The sequence below is a fragment of the Varanus komodoensis genome, unplaced genomic scaffold (genome assembly GCF_004798865.1).
Source record: "Varanus komodoensis strain SLA01 unplaced genomic scaffold, ASM479886v1 scaffold62, whole genome shotgun sequence".
Classification (NCBI taxonomy): Eukaryota; Metazoa; Chordata; class Lepidosauria; order Squamata; family Varanidae; genus Varanus; species Varanus komodoensis.
Window position 1 is genome coordinate 2,361,417 of NW_025336248.1, and position 25,919 is coordinate 2,387,335.

At 43.1% G+C, this 25,919-nt stretch overlaps 1 protein-coding gene across 1 annotated transcript in view; it reads right to left on the reverse strand.

The window, feature by feature from the left end:
• LOC123033485 (deleted in malignant brain tumors 1 protein-like) overlaps nucleotides 1-25,919 on the reverse strand; it is a 39,797-nt gene that overhangs the window by 12,202 nt on the left and 1,676 nt on the right. The window contains exons 2-7 of the mRNA XM_044450091.1: nucleotides 13,628-13,975; nucleotides 9,059-9,364; nucleotides 8,318-8,632; nucleotides 6,924-7,229; nucleotides 4,495-4,809; nucleotides 2,037-2,342 (exon numbers count right to left, since the gene is read on the reverse strand). Of these exons, the coding sequence (XP_044306026.1) occupies nucleotides 2,037-2,342; nucleotides 4,495-4,809; nucleotides 6,924-7,229; nucleotides 8,318-8,632; nucleotides 9,059-9,364; nucleotides 13,628-13,975 (1,896 nt within the window). The remainder of the gene's footprint in view (nucleotides 1-2,036; nucleotides 2,343-4,494; nucleotides 4,810-6,923; nucleotides 7,230-8,317; nucleotides 8,633-9,058; nucleotides 9,365-13,627; nucleotides 13,976-25,919) is intronic.

Consider the following 25,919-nt stretch of genomic DNA (forward strand, 5'->3'; position numbering starts at 1 on the left):
CTTGACTTCTGTAATGCGCTTTACGTGGGGCTTCCCTTGAAGATGGTTCGGACATTTCAATTGGTTCAAAATAGAGCTGCCAGGTTGCTGACGGGGACGGGGCGTTATGTTCACATGACTCCAGTCCTCCGACAGCTTCACTGGCTTCCCATTGAAGTCCGGGCCCAATTCAAGGTGTTGGTTATGACCTATAAAGCCCTAAACAGCTTGGGACCTGGTTACCTGAAGGAGCGCTTACATCCATATATGCCCGACCTCTCCTTGAGATCTGTGGGAGAGGCCCTTCTCCGGGAACCCTCCGTGAAAGAAATTAGGAGGGTAGGTACTCGGAGGAGGGCTTTCTCTGCAGTGGCGCCCAATCTATGGAATGTGCTCCCCAGAGAGGTCCGCCTGGCGCTGTCGTTATTTGTTTTTCATCTGCGCCAGGTGAAGATCTTTTTATTTAAACGTCATTTTAATTGTTAACAATATTTACTTATTTATCTGGCCAGGGCGACTTCTTTTCTTTTCTTTTACAACTTTTCTAACTTCTCTTATATCATTTATATTGTTTATTTATTTTATATTATTAATTTTAATTTTATATTGTTATTTTTGTATTGTATTTTATTGTGTTGTAAGCTGCCCCGAGGCTTCGGCAAGGGGCGGCATAGAAATGTTATAATAATAATAATAATAATAATAATAATAATAATAATAATAGTAGTAGTAGTAGTAGTAATAATAATAATAATAATAATAATAATAATAATAATAATAATAAAGTTTCTTCAGACTGAACCACACTCATTTTCCAAATCTGTGTTTGCCAAGAAACACAAAAGTAGAAAGGGCATGAAGAATCAATCCATGGGGGTGCTCAACCCTTCCTGCTCATGCTGATCATTGCCTGGAAACATCTTTCAGCACATATTAGGACCTTTTCTGCTCTGGCATCCATTAAGCATTGCTAATTCACATATAAATGCCCTTTCCATTTATTCATTCTTTTAGTTTTAACCTAAAGTCAGTGTGCAGTTCCTCTCTGGAATCAAAGTCCCAAATCAACTCCAGTGGTCCCAAGACTGAATTAAAACACAATTTCATAGAAGCATCTTCCCCCATTCCTTTCCCCATTTAGCAAGTTCCTGTCCTTGCACAGACATGCTAGTTCACAAAACTCCCAAGTTTGAATCTTTGTAGAATTCTACCAGATTAGATTGCAGGAAAGAGGCAGCTTTTTAAATCAGAGGTGCACAACAAGTGCACCACAATTGTGGTCCTCAGAGCCACATTGGGTGTCTGCTGGGGTGCTAAGGGATGCATATCTGATTGTACATTGATGTACACACACCACTCACACTCATCCTTCTGCCCCACTTCATTTAGTACAAAACAGGATAACAAGGACAGAGAATGAATTGGTCTTCTCGGCCATGGTAATAGGATTATAATCAGGATTCTCTCTAGGATGCTATTTAATTTAGTGTAGCATTGGAATAGAGGGACTAAAGAGACTTTGCTCCCAAATACGCCCAGCATGCATATTTCTTTCACTGCTGAGCACAAAGAGAAAACCCACCTAATAAGAATTAGAGGAAGGCCTTCCATGCTTCTAGACACATTTATGTCAAGAATCTTATATTTGAAAATCAGTTAATTATAGTTATTTAGAAGCACATATATGCCTGACTTAGCTCCAGTAAAGGGTCTGGAGCCCACTTAAGGAAAATACAACAATTGTATAATTAATTAAAAGTGGAAGATAGCCATTAAATCAGGTGTAAGCTAAGATTAAAAATACAATTAGCTGGAAAACACTTAACTTCACTCTAAATCTAGAGACAAAAGGAAAATTACAGCTCAACTGAATCTCAGTGGGGCGGGAGCAACCAAACCATGATAGGGAGGGAGATCAAGAGACTATAACTCATCTTTGCATTCCGGACAACCACACTGGAGAAGGCAAATGTGGGTGGGGGCAGTCCTCCTGACATCCCTCTTCCAAATGGTTTATTCTGGACCTCAACGGCCATTGAGCACCAAATATGCATTACCTGCACATTCCACACCCGCATCTTCTCCATGATTGCAATTATTAACTCCCCAGTTGCTTGCTGAGCATTCACTGAGGGCGTTTTCTGTGCCTTGGCAGTTCACGTCATCCAGCCAGATGGGCCCCGTGCCCTGTCCAAAATAAGCTTTTGTGTTGGCTTTCAGAGCAACTCCACAGCTGAGTTCCCTGCAGATGACCTCAGCGTGTTTCATGTTCCACCGATCATCACACACAGTTCCCCATTCTTGGTTGTGGAATATCTCCACTCTCCCTGAGCAGCGACTCGAGCCATTCACCAACCTGAGTTCTGATGGAAACACATGGTAGGAAAACACAACATCAAGGCAGGAAGTTATTGGTAAGGTTCACAAAGCTTTCATGGCTGAAGAAGTCAAGCCATTTCTCGTAATAGGAGGGTTTACACTACATGACAACCCACACTGCTGCCCAAGCCACACTGTATGGAATGATCACACTGATTCTCTTGACAGTCAGACATAATGTGGATCTATGCCCAACTTCCTCTGCCTTGGTCCTCCTGTGTGAACCAAGTGGACTTTGCAGGAATATCGAGGTTTCCCTCCTCGCCACAGTTGTGAGCTATTTTCAGCCCATTGCAGCCTTTAACCACCACCCCTGCCCAACACCCTGAAGTCTGTAAAACCTGCTTGTTCAAGCTACCTTTTGCAATTTTAGTGTAGAGAGCAGTTCCTCCAAGGTGCTCTCATTTGTGGCAATTACCACCACCCTACTCTGGGGACTCTCCACTAATTTTGCATATTCCTGGAGTGATATCACATTGGAAACAGTGCCAAAATGGACATTTTGGAGACATTGAGCTCCCTGCAAAATCCCAAAGTTCTTGCTGGGAAGGGGCCTTGTGAATTCCTCCCTTTTACCTCCCACTCTCTAGAACTGGCTTGGAGGGGGTAGAAAGTTTCATCAGGGACATAGACTGCAACAAGCTGAGCTGCCACTGGAAGAAATGAATCCCCTCCCCTGGGAAAAACCCAACTGATTTTATAAGTTCCTGAGGTGGCAGTACCTTGAGGCCATTGCCAAAATAAAAGATCCCCCTGGGAAGCCATGGAATCTTGCTGCAAAAAATGCGGGTTGATTCCCTCTTTTTGCAAGCCATGATTCCCCTGGTCTTTTGAAGCATCTGATTTTGCCAGGTGTCAGATGCATCAAAAGGATGTGGGGAGAGGAGGGGAGATCTACTTCCTTGCACTTTTATATGTCAGTGGACAGGATGGGTGCCACCTGCACATAACTGCAATTGCTGTAGATGCTCCTGTGCAGCAACACAATTATTTATTTAAAACATTTGTATGCCACCCAATTGTGCCACATTTGCTTTTTACTTTTCACTGACAACCCATGGATGACTGCTCAGGAACTGATAAATTAAGATTGTGAAAGCATCTCTTGTGAACTATTTTTTAAAGTTTTGAAGCAACACTGGCGCCTCAGTGGGCTGAAAATTGCTTGGAGTGGCAGCAGGGAGTGATGGAATCCCAGGTGCTCTGGAAGACCTACAGGCAGAGGAGGAGGTGGGGCACATGTACTCCCAATGTATCCAATCATTTGTCAAGCATTTTATTGATCCTGAGCCTGCAACCCACAACATTGCATGGCTTGTGCCACAGTGTGGGTTCTCATGTTCTGCAATCCCTTCCAACATCAGGGTTCACACAACATAGTGATCCATCATGGCTGGCAAGCCATGGTAAGTACTCATGTAGGGTGAATCTGGACCACTTCCTACTGGCTGAATATATGAGCCAGCCTGACAACTAATTTCTTGTGTGTTGGAACTGTTGTACCCATTATGGGTTGTCATGTCCAAACCTGAGCAACAGACTACAGGAAATCATGAACTAACTGCTCAGCGAGAACAGCACAAACCTTTTGCCATTCTTCACAAGCTGCCACAATAGTGCCCAAATAGCCCAGTAGAAAGGCCGCCACTGGTTCAATGTCTCACTTAGTGCAGTTTCCCCTTCCTTTCCCTTTTTCAGAGATTACTTTTCCACTGCCCCCATCCTTCCAGTACCAGAATGTGGTAAGATAAGATGCAAGACATCAGCAGAAGAGATGAGGACAGGGCAACAGACCCACAGAGTAACAGTTCTAGTTTCAGCTCAAGGTGCACAGCCATCACTGGTTGAAGCTATTTGATATTGTACATCATTTTATGTGAGAAATACAGAAAAGGGCATACAGACTGGGTGGCACAGTGCTTCTCCTCCCTCTCCCCTTGCTCCTCCAGTTAACAGAGTTCAGGAAAGCTTCTGAAAAGCAGCCATGCTCCCTCAGTGTGGTCTAGTGCCTTAGGCTTCTTTGCAAGAAGAAAGAGGGCAAGATATAAATGCAATAATCAGTACAATAAGTCCAGGTGCAACTTCTAGCCAGGTTCCAAGGCTGCACAACATCACCCTCTAGTGCCCACTCATTACCTGAACACATGACCCCGGCATCTTCTCCATGGTTGCAGTTATGTTCTCCCCAAGCTTTCAGGCGGCAGTCCCTGAGGGCTGCTTCTGTCCCCTTGCATTTGACATCATCCAGCCAGATAGGATCGTTTCCTCTTCCAAACTGAGCGCTTCGTGGGGCTGACAAGGCAACTCCACAGCCCAGCTCTCTGCACACGACTTGGGCATTGCTCATGTCCCAGCCATCATCACACACAGTCCCCCACTGCTGATTGTGGAGCACCTCAACTCTGCCAGTGCAGCGACTTGTACCGTTCACCAGCCTCACTTCATTTGGGTCTGAAAAAGGATCAGAGGCACCATTACATCTCCAAATCCCAGTTTCTCATCCTCCCTTGTCTTTGCTCCTGGTTAGGGAGCTCCAGTCTTCCAAAGGCTGCTCAAGTGGATGTATGGTCATTTGTGGAAGCAATGTAGATGACTTGATTCATCTCTCTGGTTCACCATGTGATCCATTTCTAGGTCTCATGTTGAGAAGTAATCTTTGAGGCAGGTGAGGAGAACTTGTGGCCCTCCAGACAGTTTGTTTGTCAGGTTCCATCAGCCCTCACCATTCTCTAGACCTGATGGGCATTGTGGGGCAAAAGAAGTGGAGGGCTACACCTTGCGCTCCCCTGCTTTGAGGGAAAGGGTGATGACTTGTCCCACCTGGCCTACATCTAGGTCCTAAGAAGTAGTCTCCGGAAAAGCAAATCAATCTCAGTCACCTCTGCCCAAGTAAAATACATTAATACAATAATACAATAGCGCTGATGTGCCTTAAAGGATTATTTCATGTGAAGGGCTCTCAACACCTAAACTGAGCTCTATTTTTAGGCATTTGTTTCAGTAATAATAATAAAAAATCTTTAGTGAATATTGAAGACTGCAAGATATTTATTTAAATGACCATTCGTGGTTTTAAGGGTTGGTAGCTATTAGGCAAACATACAGAGTAGTGCAGTGGTAAGTTTGGAACTGCAGATGCTCACCGTGGCAGTCTCCATGCAGTGCCCACAATGCAGACAGCTGTGTTCATCTATTTCATTTGTGACAGTGTATTGTGCAATACCCAGCACAAAACCTAAGCTATAGGGATCAGTTGACAGGGATAGAATAGTGGACTGGTAAAAAGGAGGAGGAGTGCTTAGCTTGCTGGACTTTGACTTGGGTGATCTGGGTACAAATTTCTGATCTGCGATTGAGTTCATTGAATGACCTTGGGCCAGTCATTGATCAGTAGACATCAAAACAACCCGTCTTTTAAAACCCTGTGAACAAATCCGGGGAAAGCAAGCATGTCAGTTCCTGCTGCCTGATTTGCTTCCAATGAAAAGAAGAAAACAACTCAGGGCAGCCTCTCTCCACATTATTTACTCTGACATATGCCAGAGTTCTTGGGAGTGATATAATTCAGAGCTGTGACTCATGATTGAACCCCATTCATGCATAATACCCTGGATTCAGTGGTGGAAGATGTCAGAGGTGAGAGACATTAAGGAATAGTGTGGACCACAACCTATGATTTATAATGTGGCTGAGGATCATTTATTTATAACAGATTGCGGGTTAATTGTGTTACTTTCTAACATAAGTTTAATGCATGTGCTATGGTGCTCAGAGTGTGGGACTGGGGACTGAGTTCTAGTCCCCACGCAGCCATGAAGCCCACTGAGTGACTTGGGGGCCAGTCACTCATTCTCAGTCTAACTAACCTCACAGCGCTGGTGTTGTGAGGAGAAATGGAGTGGAAGAAGACTGTGTATGTCACCTTTGGTTCCTCACCAGAAGAAAAAGGGTGGAATCTAAATGCAATGTGGTAGTGGTGGTTTTCATCTCCACCGAGAGCAAGACTTTTAAAAATGCTGATTAGTTTTAATTGGTGATTCTAGTCCAAACCATCTCAAAATAGTTCTCAGGGATAGCTTACAACAATACATCCTTGCTGGGAAAACCAATTCTCTCCCACCCTCACAGCTACTGTGAAGATTAGATATAATTCAGGAAAACCTGAGGGGTGGCAGATTAGTTTATTGTCCCTACTTTGAAAAAACCTGCAAACTTCAGCCCTGGGAATACTGGTTCCACTGCACAGCCACCTACTTGGGTGGAGACAGAAGGAAACAGTTCTGACCCATTTTTGCTGCTTGATGGTAAGACGGTGGCCTCTGGAAGGAGGATATGTATTTGGTTGGACTTTTTTGAGAGCCAACACTGTGTTAAATGCTAGCATTGTCTGCCTGTATATCTGCTGAATATATCTGACATTATTTGGCGGTAACAGTCTGCTTTGTTCAGAACAGTGGTGCTACTCATCTTTCATTCAGAAAATATACTCTGGCCAAACATCTGACTGTAAAAAAGAATTTGATCTTGTTCTCAGATGGCCCTAGAGAGGTTTCATACAAAATCACCTGAGCACTCAACGCTGGCATCCCTCCGATGATCACAACGGTTCTCTCCCCAGGGGCTTTTTTGGCATTCATTCAGGTATGCTTCTTTTCCTGTGCAGTTCACTTTATCTAGCCACATGGGACCGGTTCCTTGGCCAAACTGTGCTCCACCAGTTGCTTTTAAGGCTGTTCCACACTCCAGTTCCCTGCACACAACGTTGGCTTCATTTAAATCCCATCCATCATCACAAATGGTTCCCCACTGCTGATTGTGATACACCTCAATCCTCCCCGAGCAGCGGCTTTGGCCATTCATTAGGCGGAGCTCTGGTGGGACAAAAAGAATTCGATTTTGCAGCATCAAGTGGCAGAGAATGCAACTGAGCTAACAGTGGGGTGGAGGAAATAATGTAAATAAAGAAGAAAACACACTTAGACTAGAACTAACAGCTTAATTTACAGGTAGAATTCAATTGAACATTAGGAAGAACAGATTAATAGCAAGAGCAGCTCAACAGTGGAGCCAGCCACCTGACATGGTTGGACACTTGCTCCACAAGAACAGCAGGGAGGTCCACAAGAACAGCAGGGAGCCATGGCAAAAATATCCTGGAATTGCACCTTTTCTTTCCCATCGCAATTGTCTTCTTCTATGGCCCAAACAACAGTGGAGGTGTGAAGAAGGAACATGAGGTGCTTGCTGCTTACTTGCTCATTGCCTCTTTGCCCATCCAGCAAGCAAGTGATGATGAGGGAAAGGATGGGAACCAGTAGCAAAGGTGACAAAGGTGATGAGAAAGCAGAGTCACTGAGGGAGTGGCCCCATTGAGGGTTCCTGGAGCCAGCATTTCTGGAGGGCCTAAAAGACTCCCTCCAAGTAGGATTCTGCTCACTATAGAGAACTCTTGGTCCAAAATATCTGAAGAGGTGCAAATAGTCTTCCCTTGCCATAGAGTATGTTTGCTAAGCATTCTCCCTCTCTGCATCCTCTCTAAGGAATCCTGGAAATTGTAGTTGTAGATGAGAACTGTAACTCAGTATCAAAGGGGAAAGGCTGTGGCTCAGTGAAAGGGGCATGCTTAAGCCGTGGGCATGAAAGGTATGAACTTCATAGGGTATGAAGACTGCCTTGGCTTAAACCCTTCAGAGCAGCTATTAATCAGGATAGACAATGGTGAACTGGGTGCCCCAGGGAACTGTTGCATTATAGGGCAACTCTGTATGTTCTGAAGTGTCAGTACCTTCATCCAGCTAGTGCTGCCATGATTATTTTGGGAGCAACAATGATATAACTGGAGTTGATGCTATTCATTTCAACAAGACAAATGAATTCAAAAAGAAGAAACTTGCACTCTGGTTCAGTTCTGAAGAGTGATTCAGAGTGTGAACCACACATGTGTGCGCTTGTCTCTTACCTGCACATATAACACCAGAATCTTCTGAGTGGGTACAGTCATGTTCTCCCCAGCTTTTTGCTTGACATTTGGTGATAGCAGTCTCTGACCCAGTGCAGTTGATGCCATCTAGCCATATGGGGCCAGTTCCTGCTCCAAAACGAGAACCTCTTGGGGCAGATAAAGCCGTTCCACAGCCTAGATACTGGCACACAACTCTGGCATCATCAAGGTCCCAGTCGTCATCACAAATAGTTCCCCAGAGTTTATCATGCAATATCTCAACTCTTCCAGAGCAGTGATTGGGGCCATTTGTTAATCTGATCTCAGGTGGCTCTGAGAAAGGTGAAAACAATTGACAAAGAATGAACATTTCTGGAGCAAGAATCTTTACTATATAACTGCTTTCTCATAAAGTCCCTCTTTTCTCCCTTTTAGCAAACTCCTCACTGCAGACCAGCATTAAGGTCCTTCTCTTTCTACTTATTCATCCCAGCCTTCCCTTTCTACTGGTCTTACATTATGTTTCCGGCAAGGGAGAAAGAGGTGGTCTTTCATATGGCAACTCATGTGTGAGTCTGAACCCTTTGAGGAGGACACATTTGGGCTGGAGATGGCCAGCAGCACATTCCATTTAATTTTAGGCTGGACACTACCGCCCCAGTACAGAAGTGAACAGCTGGACAGGCCATCCTTTAGACAAGGGGATGGAGTACATGGTTCCATGGTCCTTTTTTATTTCCATGATCCTGTGGTCATTACCTGAACACTCTACACCGGCATCCTTGCTATGATCACAGCTGTGTTCCATCAGGGTTTTTGGTGGGCATTTCCTTAGGCTGTCTTCTTCCCCTGTGCAGTTCACTTGATCCATCCAGGTAGGGCCAGATCCTCTTCCAAATTTAGCAGCATTTGCTGCTGCTAAAGCATCTCCACAGCCCACTTCCCGGCAGACAACTTGAGCATCGGCTAAGTCCCAGCCATTGTCACAGATTGTTCCCCATCTTTGGTTGTGGAGTATCTCAACCCTGCCTGTGCAGGGAGCTGAACCGCCTGCCAACCTCACCTCTGTTTGGAGACAAAACAGAATGCAACACATCTAATGCAGTCAGTCCAGGATTAAAGCAACTAGAGGCCCTGGGCTAGGAGACCTTTGAAGGCCCAAACTTAACAGCATTGTTATCTTTATCTACTCAATAAATGTAGAACATTCCTGAAATTTAAGCATTGATAAAAAGATTGTTTATAAATTTATAACCATTAACAAGTTTTAAAAAATATGGAATTAATGGAGATGTGCACACAGAACATTTATAAGGAAAGCATAACTACAGTAAAACATTACACTACAAAGTCATAACAGTTTCTTTTGAGCTTTTCTGGATTCAAACTTATCAATTATATCATTAAAATCAGTAAGTCACAGCTTATCATTTTCAAAGCTGGGAATGCTTAGATCAGAAAACCAATCTTGGGATATTGTTGACCATAGATCATTCCTTATCCTTTATGATCTAGAAAATGATCTTTTTCCAGTACAGTTAGTGACCATTAAATACAAGATCAATCTGAAAATTGTTTCCACATTAGGAAAAACTGTCTGAATTTTCTCGTGGAATATTATTGGATACATATTTTGGTGACCGGGATTTCTTTCTTCACAGTGCGCTTGTTTGACGTACAGGTGGAAGTGCAAGAGTTCATTGAGTAGACTAAGATCAACATCATGTGAATACTCTTGCACCAACATCTTGACACCATTGTGAATCTGTTCGTTGGTTGCTTTCAGGTTTGCCAAAAATGAAACATTGTCAGTTACATTCTTATAAGTGGTTGCTTTTCTGTCTAGATTGGCTTCAACAGCATCCATGACAGGGATAAATGAATTTACCCTAAACTTGTCTCTTTGAGAAAGTTCAGCTACAGCTTTGGGTACTGTCTCATCATTGTTTTGTTTTATTTTGTACTCTCTGTCTTCTTTTGACAGTTTTGTACTATACATCCAGTAAAGTAAATTTTGTTTGCTGTTCAATTTTATCAAAATTAGCCCAAGTGTTTGATATGAACTGCATTAGAAAGCTGTAAATATTTGTGCATGGGGTCAATGAAATTTGTGCACTTTGGAGTGCCTTACTAATGATATGAAATTGGTCTAACAAATGTGTCCAAAGGTGAAATATGAAAATGAATTCAAATTCTTCCATTTTCTGCAGAAGATTTTCAGCCTGTCATCTAGTATCTCTGTTTACTGTTTCATCACAGTAAATATGATTGAGGGCTTCAACAATGCTAGCATGACTTTTGCAAATGGCTGCAGTAGCTTTGGAGTGAACCTCCCATCTTGTGTCTGATAAATGTTTAGGAATTTTGACTCGGGAGACAAGAAATTTTTTAGCACTCCCATCTTTTTGTAGAAGCTGAGGGGAAAAAAAAGTAAAGCTCATTTTCGGCCAAAAAAATTCACTACATCCAAGCATGAATCAACTGCAGTTTGTCCAACTAGATTTAAGGAATGTCCAGTGTTTGGAATAAACTTTGCAAACTTGTTTCTTCCAAATTTTTGTTGAACGCCATTTCCAGTCATATTGGCTGCATTGTCATATGATTATCCTTTACATTTACTGAAATCTATTTCAAGTTCACAGATGTAGCTCAGTATCAGTTTCAGCCATACTTTCACTGGTGTGATCTTTCAGTTCAAAAACAAAACAAAATGAAACTCAGAAAGCATTCAAATGGTAATCTGTCACAAGGAGAAACGAATTTAACAATAACAGTAAGTTGTTCAGTATGGGAAACATCAGGAGTTAAATCAACAATAACTAAAACACTTGCCTGTTTGATATTGCTCAGTATTGCTTCTTAAACTTTATTAGCCATCAGCTGGATAACCTCTTCATATATGCTTTTGGATGAGTGCAATGGCTGACTAGAGCCTTTACTTCCATACTAATTTATGTGAGGACACAGGAAGAGATTGAATTTGGTGAATAATTGGAATGATTGAACAACGTTACCATTGTTTGGTGAACCAAGTGTTTGATTAGCTCCCCTAGATGCCAAGCCATGTTTTGCCAAAAGGAAGAACACTGCAATAAATCACTGAAGTACTTGCCTCCAATAATTCTGCTCTGCTTTGATTTGCTTTTTGAGTGTTGATGTGAGCATTTGACCATACTTTCCCAATAAATATGTTAGCATAGAGTTCATATAATTTTTAGAGTTTCTGTGGGTTTGTTCAATATAAGCATGATGCTAATCATCAAATCCACTGAAGCTAAAGTTGTAATTGAGGTGGTTTGGCCAGAGAAACATTTGTACACAAAACAATAGACTTTTCCTTTTGTGGGAGAATAGCTATTATCAAGGGTAGATTTCTTCATTTACTTTGGTGGAATGGGATACATTCTTTGAGCCAGGCCTGTGTTTTCTATGTTTGCTTTGAATTGGTAAAAGGTCCATCCCAGTGTTGACATTCTGATGGTCCTTTCTCAACCCAGAATTACATTTTCTTGTTATTCAGTGTGGTCCATAAACCCTACATCATCATTGTCTCTGAAATGAGTTGGCATGTTCATGTCTGCAATGCTAGGGTTTTTGCTGAGATAATTTGCTTTGTTTCCCAAGTCTTTAAGACAGCAATGAGCCTGAACTTCTTTTGGTACAAATATCTCATGGCATGTTCCTTCAGTGTTCTGAGTAAATTCTTTGGCTGTAGGTCCTGTCACTTCATTGTCATTTTCTGCAGAAGTTTCTGTATTTGTAGTGGTAGTTGCTGACTGTAGTTATCCTTGAAGTTCCTGGGAAGTAGAGTTCTGTGTATAAACTGGATGTTCTTCAGTCTGCTCAGATTGTTCAGTGTAGACTACTTGATTTTCTTCTGTTTGCAAACACAAACATTCTGTATCTGAGGGATTCCGTAGGGCTGTTTCTGTCTGCTGTGCAAAGCCGTATGTCATGAATGGCTTCAAATGCTTGAGTATTTGTTACCTTGGGACCATGGTTACCTGAGTTGGACCAGCCTCTGTATACCCCTTCCTTTGTCTCATGGGAGCAGCTTCAGTCATCCCATGTGGAAAATTAATGTGCTGCCCATGAGGATACTGTTGCAATAGGTGGGGAAAAGAGCTTCTGCCTTTGAAGCAGACACTGGCGCTTCTGATAAGGTCTTGAAGAAGGACCATAGGTGACCGGGATCAGGGGAGCTGTAGTTCAACACACCAGGAGTGCCTGGGTGGATAAGGCTGACAGATGCCACCCTTTGCCTCATGAACGGTTCCTAGGTATTATTGCTGAGGGTTTGCATAGAAGTGCTGATGGGGGTTATCCACTGGCACCAACTGTGCTCAAGTCTGAAGGACGGCATGAAGAGGTAAGTTTTCCTCCCATATTTACCACTTCGGGGCACCTGTTTTTGCTCATACATTTCTTCTTGTTGCAAATACCAGCTATTACCACAGGAGGGAGACTGTGCATAAGAAATGTTTGAGACACAAATGCAAGTGTGATGATGGCTAACATTCTTGGGGTTGCCTTTTTTAAACTCACTGGCTTCTGTCTGTGGCTTTGATCTGTCAGATTCCCAGGGAAGTCTGAGTTCTTCACAAGTGCATGGAGCATTCACATGCCACCTGCCAGGAATTGAGACCCGCTCAACTACTGCACAAGCAGCCTCTCTCCTCTACATCATATGCTGCAGCCCTTGTTTGTGCCCCGGCATGTGATGCAGAAGGATGCTGCCGGTTACACAGCCTTCATTCCACGAGCATTTAAGGACTTTCTCTCTGCTCTGTTGCTTTAGAAGACCAGGCCAAGCATGAGAGAAAGTCCATGGAGGGACAGAGTCCATGGAGCTTCATCACAGCACTAGTTCAGATATTATTTATTGTTATTGTTGGTTACTATGATTTTTATCCTGAACTTCTCTATGTATTCATGCTTCAGTCTTATAAGCTGATTTAATAGCATAGTTATAGGCCAGAAATGCAAAAGCTTAACCCCAGTGTCCAGGTCCCACCTTCCTGGGATCCTAGTCTGCCCTTCTGGACTCCAGCTATTTGGTGGCTTCCTGGGTTGTTCATTTTTCTCCCCAACTCCAAAGGTGTGAAATGCCTCTAAGGTGAGTGACTGGCAGAGCCTTAAGCTGCACTGTGCTGTCGTCTTTGCTATTCTTGAGGCCATTCCTGTTGGCTTCAGCCCTGCCCACTACTGGAACAGTGTCCCAGAGAGCTTCTCTGGAAGGGAATCCCTCCCTAGGCTGCTATAGGCTCTGTCCTTTGGCAATGCAGGCCATTTCAAAGGTGAAGGGTGGAATATAGTTGATGAGGTTACCTGAGCAAATAACACCTGCGTCTTCTCCATGATGGCAGTCATTATCTCCCCAGGGCCTTGCTGGACATTGAGTGAGAGCTGATTCCGTCCCCGTGCATCGGAGTTCATCCATCCAGATACGTCCAGTTCCTCTCCCAAAATGTGCTTCACGTAGGGCTGATATTGCAGCTGCACAACCCAGCTGCCTGCAGACAACTTTGGCTTCCTCCATGCCCCAGCTGTCATCGCAAACAGTGCCCCACATCCCATTATGGAGCACTTCCACTCTCCCACTGCAGCGACTCGAACCATTCACCAGCCGGATCTCAACCTGCTCCGTTTCTGCAGGGTTGGTGCTCCAAGTTACCCCTGGGGAAAAGAATCACAGATTGTGGCTGAATAGCTGCAATATTGGGATAGCCATGCTGGAATCATCATTCTGAAAATAGCAAAAACAGGGTCAAAAATGGTTTTTAGGATTGTCAAGTGATTGCTTTAACTTCAGTTCTTAGTTACCTTTGGCTTGCTGAGGAAAGTATTGAAGTCTGAAAGAAATACAATATCTGAGGGCACACACTGGCACATGCTGGGCAATATTTGAACTTTGTTATGATAGGGATGTCATGGGCCATTGCTGACATGCACTGCTGGCATTCAGATATATGCACCACACTGTGGCAACTATTGTAGAGCTTGGGAATGTTCCTCAGCAAAATGTGGATTTTTAAAATTGCACAAAATACTCCAAAGCAACCGACGAGATGGAAGACTTTTTGGATCTGCCTTTGCTAGCATAAAGCAACAAAAAGATCCTGTTTGCACCCCTGGATGCCCAAGGGTCAAGCTGACAAATCATGTACAAGGTTTCAAGGTTCAGATTGTGTAAATATGACTTGCTCAATGGCAACTTTAGGAAATGAGGAATTTTCTGAGAAATTGCTCATTGTTTCCCTGTCTAAAGTTCTGGCTGAAATGAGTTCCCAGACAGGCTCTGTCCTGTCAGCTATGATTAAAAAAATAAAAATAAAACATCTTTAAGTCAGAGACTTCTTTGTCTGCATTAATATCAAAGCAAGTGAATCCTAACTTCAGAGGAGATGCCTGTTCAGCGGAGACAGTCTTGCTAACAATGGGGATTCTACAAGGAATTGAAACTAGGAGTTGACTCTTAACTGGAGCCTCTGGTGCAACACCCCCCCTCCCCCTCCACCCCATCCGAGGGCCTCCAATGTACCAGGGACAGTGAAAGTCTCTCCTTCATGGGAATGGGTGAAATTAGTGTCATCTGTTTACAAACACGCTGCTGGGATATCTAGTCTTTGTGGATGCAGTTGGAATGTGATACTTCATTAAAGGGTGGGGGACCCATGTCAGCCCCTCTCATGCCTTTACCCTGAACCATCCCCTTTCCTTCAGCAATACTTGAGGTTTAATATGTGCAGCATAGGAGATCTCAACTCTTTGTTTACATGTGTAGGATCTTGACCTCAATCTGGACAGCTACACAGGGGAAGTGGGACTGAAACTATCACTCCCTGCTGATTCCTTCCCTAAATTCCTCTCCCACAAGGGCTACAAAAAGAAAAAAAATCTATGCAGGATTCCTTGGAGGGAGCAGGAGAAAGGAGCAATGGAGACTCAGGGATGGGCATGTCAGTCAAGGATTTGCAAGTGTTTGGCACATACTTTGGGCATGCACAAAGCACCCATCCTTTGCATGTGCTCACCTGGAAGACACCCAAAGGATCAAATCCCTTAGGGGGCAAACAGGTACTCAGGCATTCCATGCTAACAAGGACCAATCATAAATTAGCATTACAAGTCAACTCTTGGCTCAGAGTCAGAGTAGTTCAATGCCCCCTCCCTTAGTATCTCCTGTGTCAGGCTTGTTCAACCGAAGGGATCACTGTCTATCATTTAAAGGTGTGTACATTTAGATTAGCTCATAGATTAAGTGATTAGCTTGCTGCTAATTTCTGCCCATGTCAAAGCTAACTTTCCCTATAATTGCCTATATTATTGTATGCCTTTCCAATCTACCATTCTAGTTCAGAATTAGAATGGCTGCCTGGTAGTTTTTCTTCAAATTTTGTCTTTATTATTAAACTATTGACAAAGGTACCCTTGAAAAATGACCAGAATAAAGATACCATTAGCAAGCATGAAAATAAATATTAAAATCTTGAAAATAAACACTTGGAAAAGACTGGGCAGGATAATCCTACTGTGGTTGGCAAAGGTGCTGTCATTTCCTAAGTTTGACTGGCTCACTGTTGGGGTGGAAAAGGGCATTTTTACTCATCCCAATAACTCCAGAGGGAGTGAAATTATTATGCCTGCCCCAGGGCTGGCATAGCTTTGGAAACTTCAGGTGAGCATGTTGGGGATTGAGGGGCTTTAGCTTTCCTGACATGCCTCCCTTCATGCTGTATTTGACCTTCTCTTCACTGGTGGCAGGGAATTCATGCCAGTTAAGATTCCCCCACATACACCAGGGCAGTGGGGTGGGCAAGGGGGACTTTTGAGCAGCCTAAGTACCATCTGAAGTGCAGGGCTTCTGCTCCAACTAGAGCAGCACCAAGCACTTCCTGCACCCTCTTAGCCAGCCCAAAGCCAGCTGTTCACTGCACTGGAAGAAGGTGCCCGGTTACCCAAAACCAGAAACAAGCATGAAAGAGGACAGAGAATTGCATGCACTTTGCCCGTGCTAATGTATAGGTGTACATGCACACCTAGAAAGAATCACTAGGTTTGTAAAGGAAAAGCAATACACCTCATTACAGTGGGGGAAAGCTGTAACCCATGTGTCTGCTTAGTCTGTACTAATTGCTGGTGGGCAACTGTCAGGCCCTTGAGTGCCCTACCTCCCAATGGTTCTTCATCCTTAAACCAAACCTGGACAGATAATCTCTCTGGCAGCTATGCAGTAGGAAATATGGCCATCCTGCACCCTACATTAGGTAAGTTGGGCTATCAAGACAGACTTAATTAAATAAGATAATGTATACAGATGTAAGTTACCAAGAGCTTCTTGTGAAATGAAATCAGTTTCACTATCTGCATATTGGGTTTCTTCAGGTCTTCTCAGAGTTTAGTTTCCAAAGCAGTTGGCAAACACACTCCAATCAAAGAGCTCCTGCCAAATTCCTGTGCCCATTTGTGAATTGGTTGATTGAAATTAACAGATTTTCAGTTGGTTCAAGATCATCTTCTAATAGCAAAACTTTCAAGCAGCCAAGCCAAGCAGCTTCATGTGTTTGTGGTTTATCATACCCAGTCATTTCGTTTATCATTTCTTTCTATCCAAAGATTTTTTCCCAAAAGGGATGTATCAATGTACAGTCCCCGCTGTTGTTATACACATTCACACTCACACTCATGCATGCATGCTCCTGGGATCTGGCATAGGAGTTTATACATTCATTTCAGATGGTTTGGTGTCCAACATTAGCACCAAGGCAATAGAATCTGATAAAAACTCTCCTTGAGGAAAACAGAGAAGGGAATAGAGATAAGATTCTGACCACAAGGAGGAATCTACACTAAGGACTTTTGCTGGGACTGTAATATCTGACTTACTGCTATGTCACATGAGACATACCCTAAATCAACCACCTTGTGCTATTTCTGCCATTATATTCTGGATTTCTTCAGACCAGTAATGCCACAACTTTGCATATGCTTTGTTTTTTTCACACTATTTCAAAGTGTGCTAAACTTGTGGCTATGTTCTGGTGGGTGGGGACGGCTGCGGCAGAGTGCTTGCCCGGGGCTTTTTCTTTCAAACAGCATTTGCTACTGCAGAGGTGCGTATCTGCAAACAACACAAAACTCCCACATTGTTTCAAGTGCTGGGTAAGGAACAATGAGCTGAAATGCCCTGATATGCATGTCTCCTTAGAAGTAAACGCCATTGCCTTCAGTTACATGCAAAAGTCAGCATGAAGGGGAGAGGGGTGTCCTTTTGGCTTTTGGGAAAGTGCTGTGAATTCCTATTTTAAAAATCTCTGCTCCTTCACCCAAGTGAATGCGCACAGAATGGATCTAAAAAACAAAATCAAATGAAAGGAACAGCCATTTTCCTGCACATGTCTCCTTTCCATCTCTTCTTCTCCTGCAGATGCATTCGGGTGTGGCACAAGACTGCCTTTTCGGCACAGGGGAACCTGCACTGTATGCACTAGCATGAGCTCCAACAATGGTGAATGTGTTTTGCGTGAATACTGTGGCGGTGCTCCCTGATAAATGGAAGGGGGTGTAGAGTAGCCCCTGCCCAACCAACAGCATCATGGTCAACCGTGAAGTGTAGGTGCACGTCATGATGACTCCCTTAGCTGCACCCCAAGAAGAGGGCATAGCTGCTCTGCAAGGGCAAGTCCTAGTCTAGGCAGTCGTGTTGACCCATATGCGGCTTGGTGTGTAGGCCACCTTGGCCACTCACTAGGTGAACCTGACTAACAAGGGGATCATGTGCCAGGCAACACTTCCCATCCACCCAGTTTATAATACTAGCTTCTAACACTGATCAGTAGAACTTTGACAGATGCCCTGCCCATGCTTTCTTCATCCCTGCCCTTCTGTACTGATCCAGTCCAATCCCCCTTTGTTATGATTTCCCCGTAGACCTTTCCTGACAAAATCAGTTAAAATCACACCCATTTAGACGAGAGATGATACAGTCCATTGTCAAGAGTAATTGAAGGCAATACATGGCCCATAGACCACATGGGCCCTTGTCCTTTTTGATTCCCTCTCCCAATTGTGGTCACTGCATTCCTTCTTTGCTCTCAAATTCTGGTGGTGCAGACTGGCAGCAGGAAAAAGACAGCATTTTCACTTTAATATAGGGATCTACCCCACTGTTTTCTGCAAAATTGTGTTTTGGGGGCTTCTAGGTGAAAACAAGGTGTACATTGCTGAATCCAGCGGTAATGGTGTGTGTGTGAGCAGCCCTTAGTGGTTCCTGTGGGCCAGAAATTGGACTTTGAAGCTGTCCACTCTTGTTGTAGATTTCCATATTTATGCAACAAGGCTAAAATATATGTTCAGAAAAAGGGAGTTTCTCTCTCATTTGGCTCTTGAAAACTCAACAAATATAATCTTGAAACAGATAGTTCTTTCCTTTTCTTCAAGACTGCAAACCCCCAAACCATCCTAATGCCCTTCATTATTAGTGATCAAACAAGACTATGCGTGGGAAGGCTTAGGAGGGCTCCTGCAACAAGATGGGTCCAGGAAAGGGGCTCCAGAGCCTGGCTCAATGGTGTATTTTTCTTGGCAACCCTGCAGAGGCACTCTCTTCCTTGCTGAAAGTAGAATGGTCCAAAGAGTAGCACAAATATCAAAAGCATGACTCTGCAGATTCTGTAAAGTTATGCTTGCAAGATCCAGCATGCTGCATGAGACCAAAGGCTGATCTGCTCCAACATTTGGGTCCCCCAGTAGCCAACCAGATGCCTTTGGGAAAAAAGAACAGGCATCACAGCAGTGCCTTAAGTGCATTGGGATAATGATGGAGTGTGTGTGTGTGTGTGTTACTATGTTTCTCGAAGCACAGTTCAGATCAAGATTGTGCCTGCCTGCCATTTGCAACGGGAGGAAAACTCTGCTTTAGTATCAAGGGAAACTTCCTCTGGTATTGCAAATAGCAGGCACAGGCATAACTAATCCTAGTAGGGACTGTGCTACAGGCAGAGAATTAAAACTTTCCCTCCCCCAACTTTGGTTTGATTCAGCTGCAGGCCTTCCCCTGCTAGCTACTTTTATTTATAGTTAATCCTGCATCTCAAGTGTGAATCATGTGCTGAACATCATGTTTCACCCCAAAGATTGCAGGCTTGTAGTTCTCTTTTTATGCATGGAACTTCCATTAACTATTTTTCTGTTTACTTATACCCTCCATGTATTTTGCTCTTTCAGCACTGTTTAGCCACAAATGCAACCAATGGTTCTCTAACTTATTTCTGAAATATTCAGCAAACCACAGACTTCATAACCTTACATAACTTCAAGAGAAAGGACAATTACTTGAGATTGCTCCACAGAGTATAAAATGGCAAAGACAGCTTGAAATCGTGACAATTTGATCTTTGAGAGTCAAAAGCTCCCAAATCCTTTTGCAACTACTGATATGTTAGTTGTAGATCCAAAAAGTCCTGGTGCAAGACTGAAGGGGCAGGTTCACACAATGCAACAAGCTAGGGTGGTTTGTAGTGCAGGATTGTGTCATCTGAACCCTGTCATGGCATTTTAGTATGGTATGTTTGGTTTTTAGAAACCACAATAAGAAACAACTGTATTGTTTCCATGCTTCACCACAGCCATCTACCGTAGGATAGAATTTCAAGCATGGTGTCATGATGGGTTACATGCCAACAGTGGGAGGACTGAGTGAAGAGGGTGGAAAACACACCAATATAGCAACTACTTGATTGTGTGTGCAAATCTGGCTCACCCTCTGTGGTGCACCCTGGATAGTGCACAAGCGTGAACCGAAGAGCTAGCAATCTCAGGCAGCCAAGCTATGTTGCTTTAGCTCTGTAGACTTCGTGGTTATTTGAACCATCACCATATGAAATAAATAAATATCTTCTCTTGATCAGCTGCCCCTGTGCCCCTATTTGTATCGGAACAGAATGCTGTGGTTCTGCATGATGATGGGTGGGGCTTAGAGAGCAGCCAGGGTGCAAGATGCTCAACTCATGATCAGGTTTCACACAAGGACATCCAGTGATTTTACTCAGGACTACCACGAGTGTGGAAACTCTGCTTTAACCCACTACCCCAAAGAATTCTATGAAAATGCTTTTAAGGGACACTTTTGCATAGAGAGAGTGATTAGAAGAATTTGGAAAGCAGATGGGTGGGCAGGAAGTAGACCTCTCAATATCAATTAAAATGTTAATCATCTGAAGTGTCAGGATCAGGGCCTGAATAACTCTGCAAGCACTCCCAGAACCAGGAACGTCTTTGTGGGCCCTTGCAAGGAGCACCTGTGGAGCAATTATGCATTGCAGCTGGAGACCCTGAAGACCAGCATAAAAGGCTTGCCTGCACTTGCCACAGCAACACAAGTGTCCTGGTGACTTCTTGTGCTGTGGCCTTGCTTTGCTATGCCTTGTTCCAGTTTGTTCCCACCTTGCTCCAGGCAGTGCCCTTTCTGCTCTTCCTGTCTTTCTTCCAAATAGATCCTGCCTTGCTCCAGCCTGATACAACCCTCGCATCAACATCTCTCCAGTAAACTGACTTTGGAACTGTGTTCTGACTCTCTCTCTCTCTCTCTCTCTCTCTGTGTATGCCAAACTCATACTGCTTTCATCTGTGCCTTTGACCTGAACCCGCTGACTTGGCCTAAGCCTCTGGCCTGTAGTGAGCTCCAGAGTCAGTTCAAACTCATGTCCTGGACCTGGACCATGTTCTGTCCCTCCTTGCTGCCACCCATGACCCTGCCTTCAAACAGCTCACTTGTACTAATCAGCTAAACCGATCCAACATGTAGGCTTCGTATCACAAAGACTGCTGGCAGAGGTCCTCAGGTTGCAACTACTCTTATTGCTGCACTTGCTGCTATTCATATGGCAATATAATTATTTTGTTATAGCAAAAAGCTGTAGAGAATCCAGGTTTGACATGGCCACGAAGTTTATATTTGTGATTCCCTTGAGTTGTAAAAGTTGTGGTTAAGGTGAGGGCCAGATTTTTAAGTTTATTTTAAAAGGAGGAATGAAAAATGCAAGAAGAGGGTAGACTAGAATGGTGCAAAAGCTAAGCTGCATTGACTGTTATTACTTATCTTCATGATTTGCCCAAAGTGGGAGAAATATGGGAGAATTTTGGTACCCATAAAATTAGTTGTGCAAATCGTAATCTCCCATGGAAGCTACCTGCTACCATTTCCCCCAAATTGCTGCTGCTTGTTACCATTTTTTCTTCCCAGTTAGAGTACTTCCCTCTTACCTGTTTTGATTTTAGCCAATCGGGGATTGTATGGTAACAATGAGGTCACCAGGATCAGGCAAAACTTGTTCAGAATAAAGGTGGTTCTTCCTTAATGGGATGTTGTCATCCCCTTTCATAATCTCCACCTTTGACATTCATGCACATGTTCATTTTCATACACTTATATTTCCTGTCTCAGCTTAGCCCATTTTAGCATCTGTTTTGCTGCAAGGCTGGCTCCTGAGGATGGTCAGTGAGAAAGAGAGATGCCTGAGAAATGGAAGTTGGAAGCCAGTATGACAGTAATCTGTCAAGCAGATTTCTGAGGGGTCAGAGGTAGGAGTAAGAGGAGGAGAACTTCAAGCAATGTACTAGAGTGAGAAGTGGGCTGGAGGCAAAGGACTGGCTAACCCTGTAGCTGTGCTGGCTACAATAAATGTGAATTGCAGTCCAAAACACTTGGATGGCCAAACATTGCCAGCTCTTGGAAAAAAGTGATCAGGTACAAAGTGGAGCAGGCATCCTGTACTTTTAATGACTGCATAGGAAAGGAAACCAGCAGGTGTATCTTTATCAGGTGTACCCAAAATGTGCACTTGCTAATCAGTCCTCTTCTGGTTCAGCTATTAAGGATACAGATGTCTTGTCCTTGTTTCCCCTGTATTGGAAAGTTGTAAGGAGTTTTAGCTATGGGGCTGTATAGAAGTGAAATTTAATTATCATTCTAAAAAAGTGGAGTTTTTGTAGTCTAAGATGGCTATTATAAAATTTGCTGATTAGCTAAAATATTAGGGCAGCCATCTAAGCGCCAGATTACAAGCTATGATAAACATGTTGTTTGGTCTTGTGAATTCAATCTTTCTTTATAACAAGTAGCAAGAGGAAGCAATTAGGATTAAGACCACCATGTAAATTAACTTTTTGTGTTAGGGTTTTTTGTTTGTTTGTTTCATTTTTGTTCTATAAAACTTCTTCCTCCTACATCACCATCCTGGTATAATTGTCCACCCTCCCAAAGTAGCTGCTGGTATTAGGAAGGGAAGCTGTTAATGGAATGAATGTCAGTTTCCCCTTTGATGCAAATAACACTTTTGCAAATAGCTGAGACACTAGGATAAAAGGGTTTTAAAGCATTCGCTATGGCTCTGTTCCCCCTTTTAACCAGTTTGTTTGTTTATTTACCACATTGTTCATATCCTGCCTTTCCTCCAAGATGCTAAAGTCACAATTTTGTCCTCACAAAAACCTTGTAAGGATTCTAGGTTAAGAGATGGTAGCTACATTCACACCTATTGCTAAACTATGATTTATATTAACCATGGCTTTTTGCTTTAGCCATGGCTTGTTTTACAGATTAGCAAACAAACTGCAACTTAATTTGCCTGTTCCATGTTTGATTTTCTCTGTCACATTTTGTCAGCCTTCAGAGTAGTTTTATTTGCAGTCTGTTTTTGCCATACACCTCTGTTTTAAGGTGGCCAGCAGGCCAAAAAAGCCAGGTATAAGCCACAATTCTTGATTCAAATATCACAACAAGCCATGGGTTAAACAAACCAGGCTTCCTCCATGAATATCAAACTATGTGCTCTGTTAGTGGGGATGGGTTAAGACAGAATGACAAGTCAGATTTTTGTCAGGAACTCTGTGGTTTAACATTATGTGTGAACCAGGCCAGTGAATGCCCAAGGGATCTGAGCATGCGTCTTCTCAATTTTAGTCCAACTAATTATGAAAACAACAAAAGTAGGACCAAAGTACACATATAGCGTAACAAGCAGTCTGGCTCCAATATATTTTGCTTGTGTTCCTTTGCCAGTTTGGCACTCCTGTTGTAGACAATGATCAAAGTCTGTGTGTCTCTTTACTTTCAGTCTCTTTCATCTTTTAGTGTTTTCTGGTGGGCAGGAAGTGCTTCAACTTTGTCTGATGTCTGGGCCCTTGAAGAAGGGGTCCTGGGAATCCTTCCCACAGTTGCTCCCCTCTCGCAAGTTCTACAAGGACAGCAGGCTGGTGCATTTGGTAAATCATGCCCACTCCACCTTATCAGGTGGGATGGACAGGAATAGAAGCAAAGCCTTATCCCAGCACACCCCAGCAACATCACTGCTGTTGACAGAGAAGGTACTTTCAATTGTTATTGCTTAAATGTTCAAACCCAATGGAAATCCAAGGCATCAAGTCTAGCATGTTTATTTTTAGTCTGAGCTTGTATGTGCTGAGCCCATGAAATAGCTCCTGCTTTAAAAGCACATGCTGCAATGATTGACTTTTGGATGCCACTAAACTTTCTCTCTTTCCTGCCCTTTCTTTCTTCCTTTCCTTACTATGGACATCTGCTGGGATTATAAATATATGGAAGAAAACTTTTTAAAAGCGTTTCTGTCCCTACCCAAATGTTTTATCAGTCCTTGTTCCAATCACGCATTTTGGGAAATAATTTCTGTGAAAATGTTTCTGAGTGCACTGAGAAATCAGCTGCTAAGATCTCTGGTAACATGGTTTACACTCCTCTCTTTAGCACAGCAGACAGACTGTACACTTTGCAGTTGTTTATGTATGAATCTGTTTCTCAACTGCTTCTTGACTTGAAGTTTGAGGACATGCACAGTGTGTGGCTTCAGGGATTTTGTCATCAGCAAGCTGTAAAATGGCCATGATGTTCCCCATGTGAAGATCCAAGCAGCAGATCAACTGCTAGTAGAATCAAGGGAAGTGGGCAAGTCCAAAAGGGAGAGAGTAGACCAAGCTAGATAGTATCAGTTCCTTCATGTCCACTTCCCTGCATTTTCAATATAAGGCTAGTATACAAAATCAGTTATGGCTGTAGGAATGAGTGGACACAATCTGAAGGAAAGAATACACAATCAGAAGAAAGAAACCACCTAGAGAACCCATTGAACCATTGGATAACACTGGAATTAAAGGAGCACTAAGGGAGGATAAGGAGATTGCAGAGAAGCTGAAGGAATGCCTTTCACTTGTCTACAAAGCAGAGGATACAGAACAGATACCTGTTCCCAAATTTCTGGAAGAAAGTCAGAGGATTTAAGACAGATAGCATTGACAAAAGATGAAATTATCAACCTTATTAATAAACTGAACGTTAATAAATTACTGAGCCCAGATGTTATTCATCCTAGAGTTCTTAAAGAACTCAAATATGAATTGACTGACCTTCTTACAAAAAGTAATGTTATAAGTCTAAAATATGTAAAGAAGATTAGGATTACAACAATCCTCTCCAAAATCCAGCCCTATTCTGTCTGTCAGAATTATTCTCATGCTTGGCCCTTGGTTAGGGAGTGAGTTCTGAGGAAAAGAACTCTGTGAACACTTGTAGAATTCAAATTGCACAACCAGCAATCTTCTCCACAGCACGTGCAGCACAAACAAAGACTGCAAGCCATGTATGTGGAAGAAGGATGCTGTTAGCACGATGCTCACATGGACTTGCTTCCTGGTGGGTACCCACAAGAATGCTGAGCCCAGGAAATCCAATGACTCCTCTAGACCAAAATGGATTCCTCACACATCCCTGGTTAAGATCAGTTTGTGCACTGGAGTGCTGGAGAATGACCAATGCAACACCAATTTTAAAGAAGGAATCTACATGTCCAGGGAATCACAGGCCAGTTAGTTTAATGTCTGTTCTGAGTAAATTGCTTGAAAGTGTTATTAAAACTAGAATCAAAAAGCACCTAGAGGGATGAACCCTGCTGAAAATGAATCAACATGGCTCCCACAAGGGTAAAGTCTGTCTCACTAACCTATTCAAGTAGTCTGAGAATGTCAATAAACACATGGATGGGCTGATCTGGTAGATATTGTTTACTTCGACTTCCAAAGGGCTTTGGACAAAGTCCCTCATCAAAGGCTTCTGAGAGAACACAGTAGTCATGGAATGAAAATTGGGGAGGATCCTCTTGTGGAACAGTAACTGATTAAAGAACAGAAAGCAGAATGTAGGAATAATGGTAATTTCTTCCACCGGAGGGATGCAACCAGTGGGGTCTCACAGAGTTCTGTACTAGGGTCAATGCTGTTCAACATGTTCATATATGATCTGATATTAGGAATAAGGAGTGAAGAGGCCAGGTTGGCTGATGACACCAAACTTTTTAGGGTGGTTAAAACAAAAAGGAATCCCTCTAAGCTGGGAGAATGGGCATCAAAATGGCAAATGCAGTACAATGTAAGCAAGTTTAATGTAATGCATATTGGGGCCAATAATCCCAACTTTAAGTATAGACTGATAAGATCTGAGCTATCAGTGACTGATGAAGTCAGGGATCTTGGGCAAGACAGCCTGATGAAAATGTTGACCTAGTGCACAACTGCTGTAAAAAATGCAAACTCCACGTTAGGCTTAATTAAG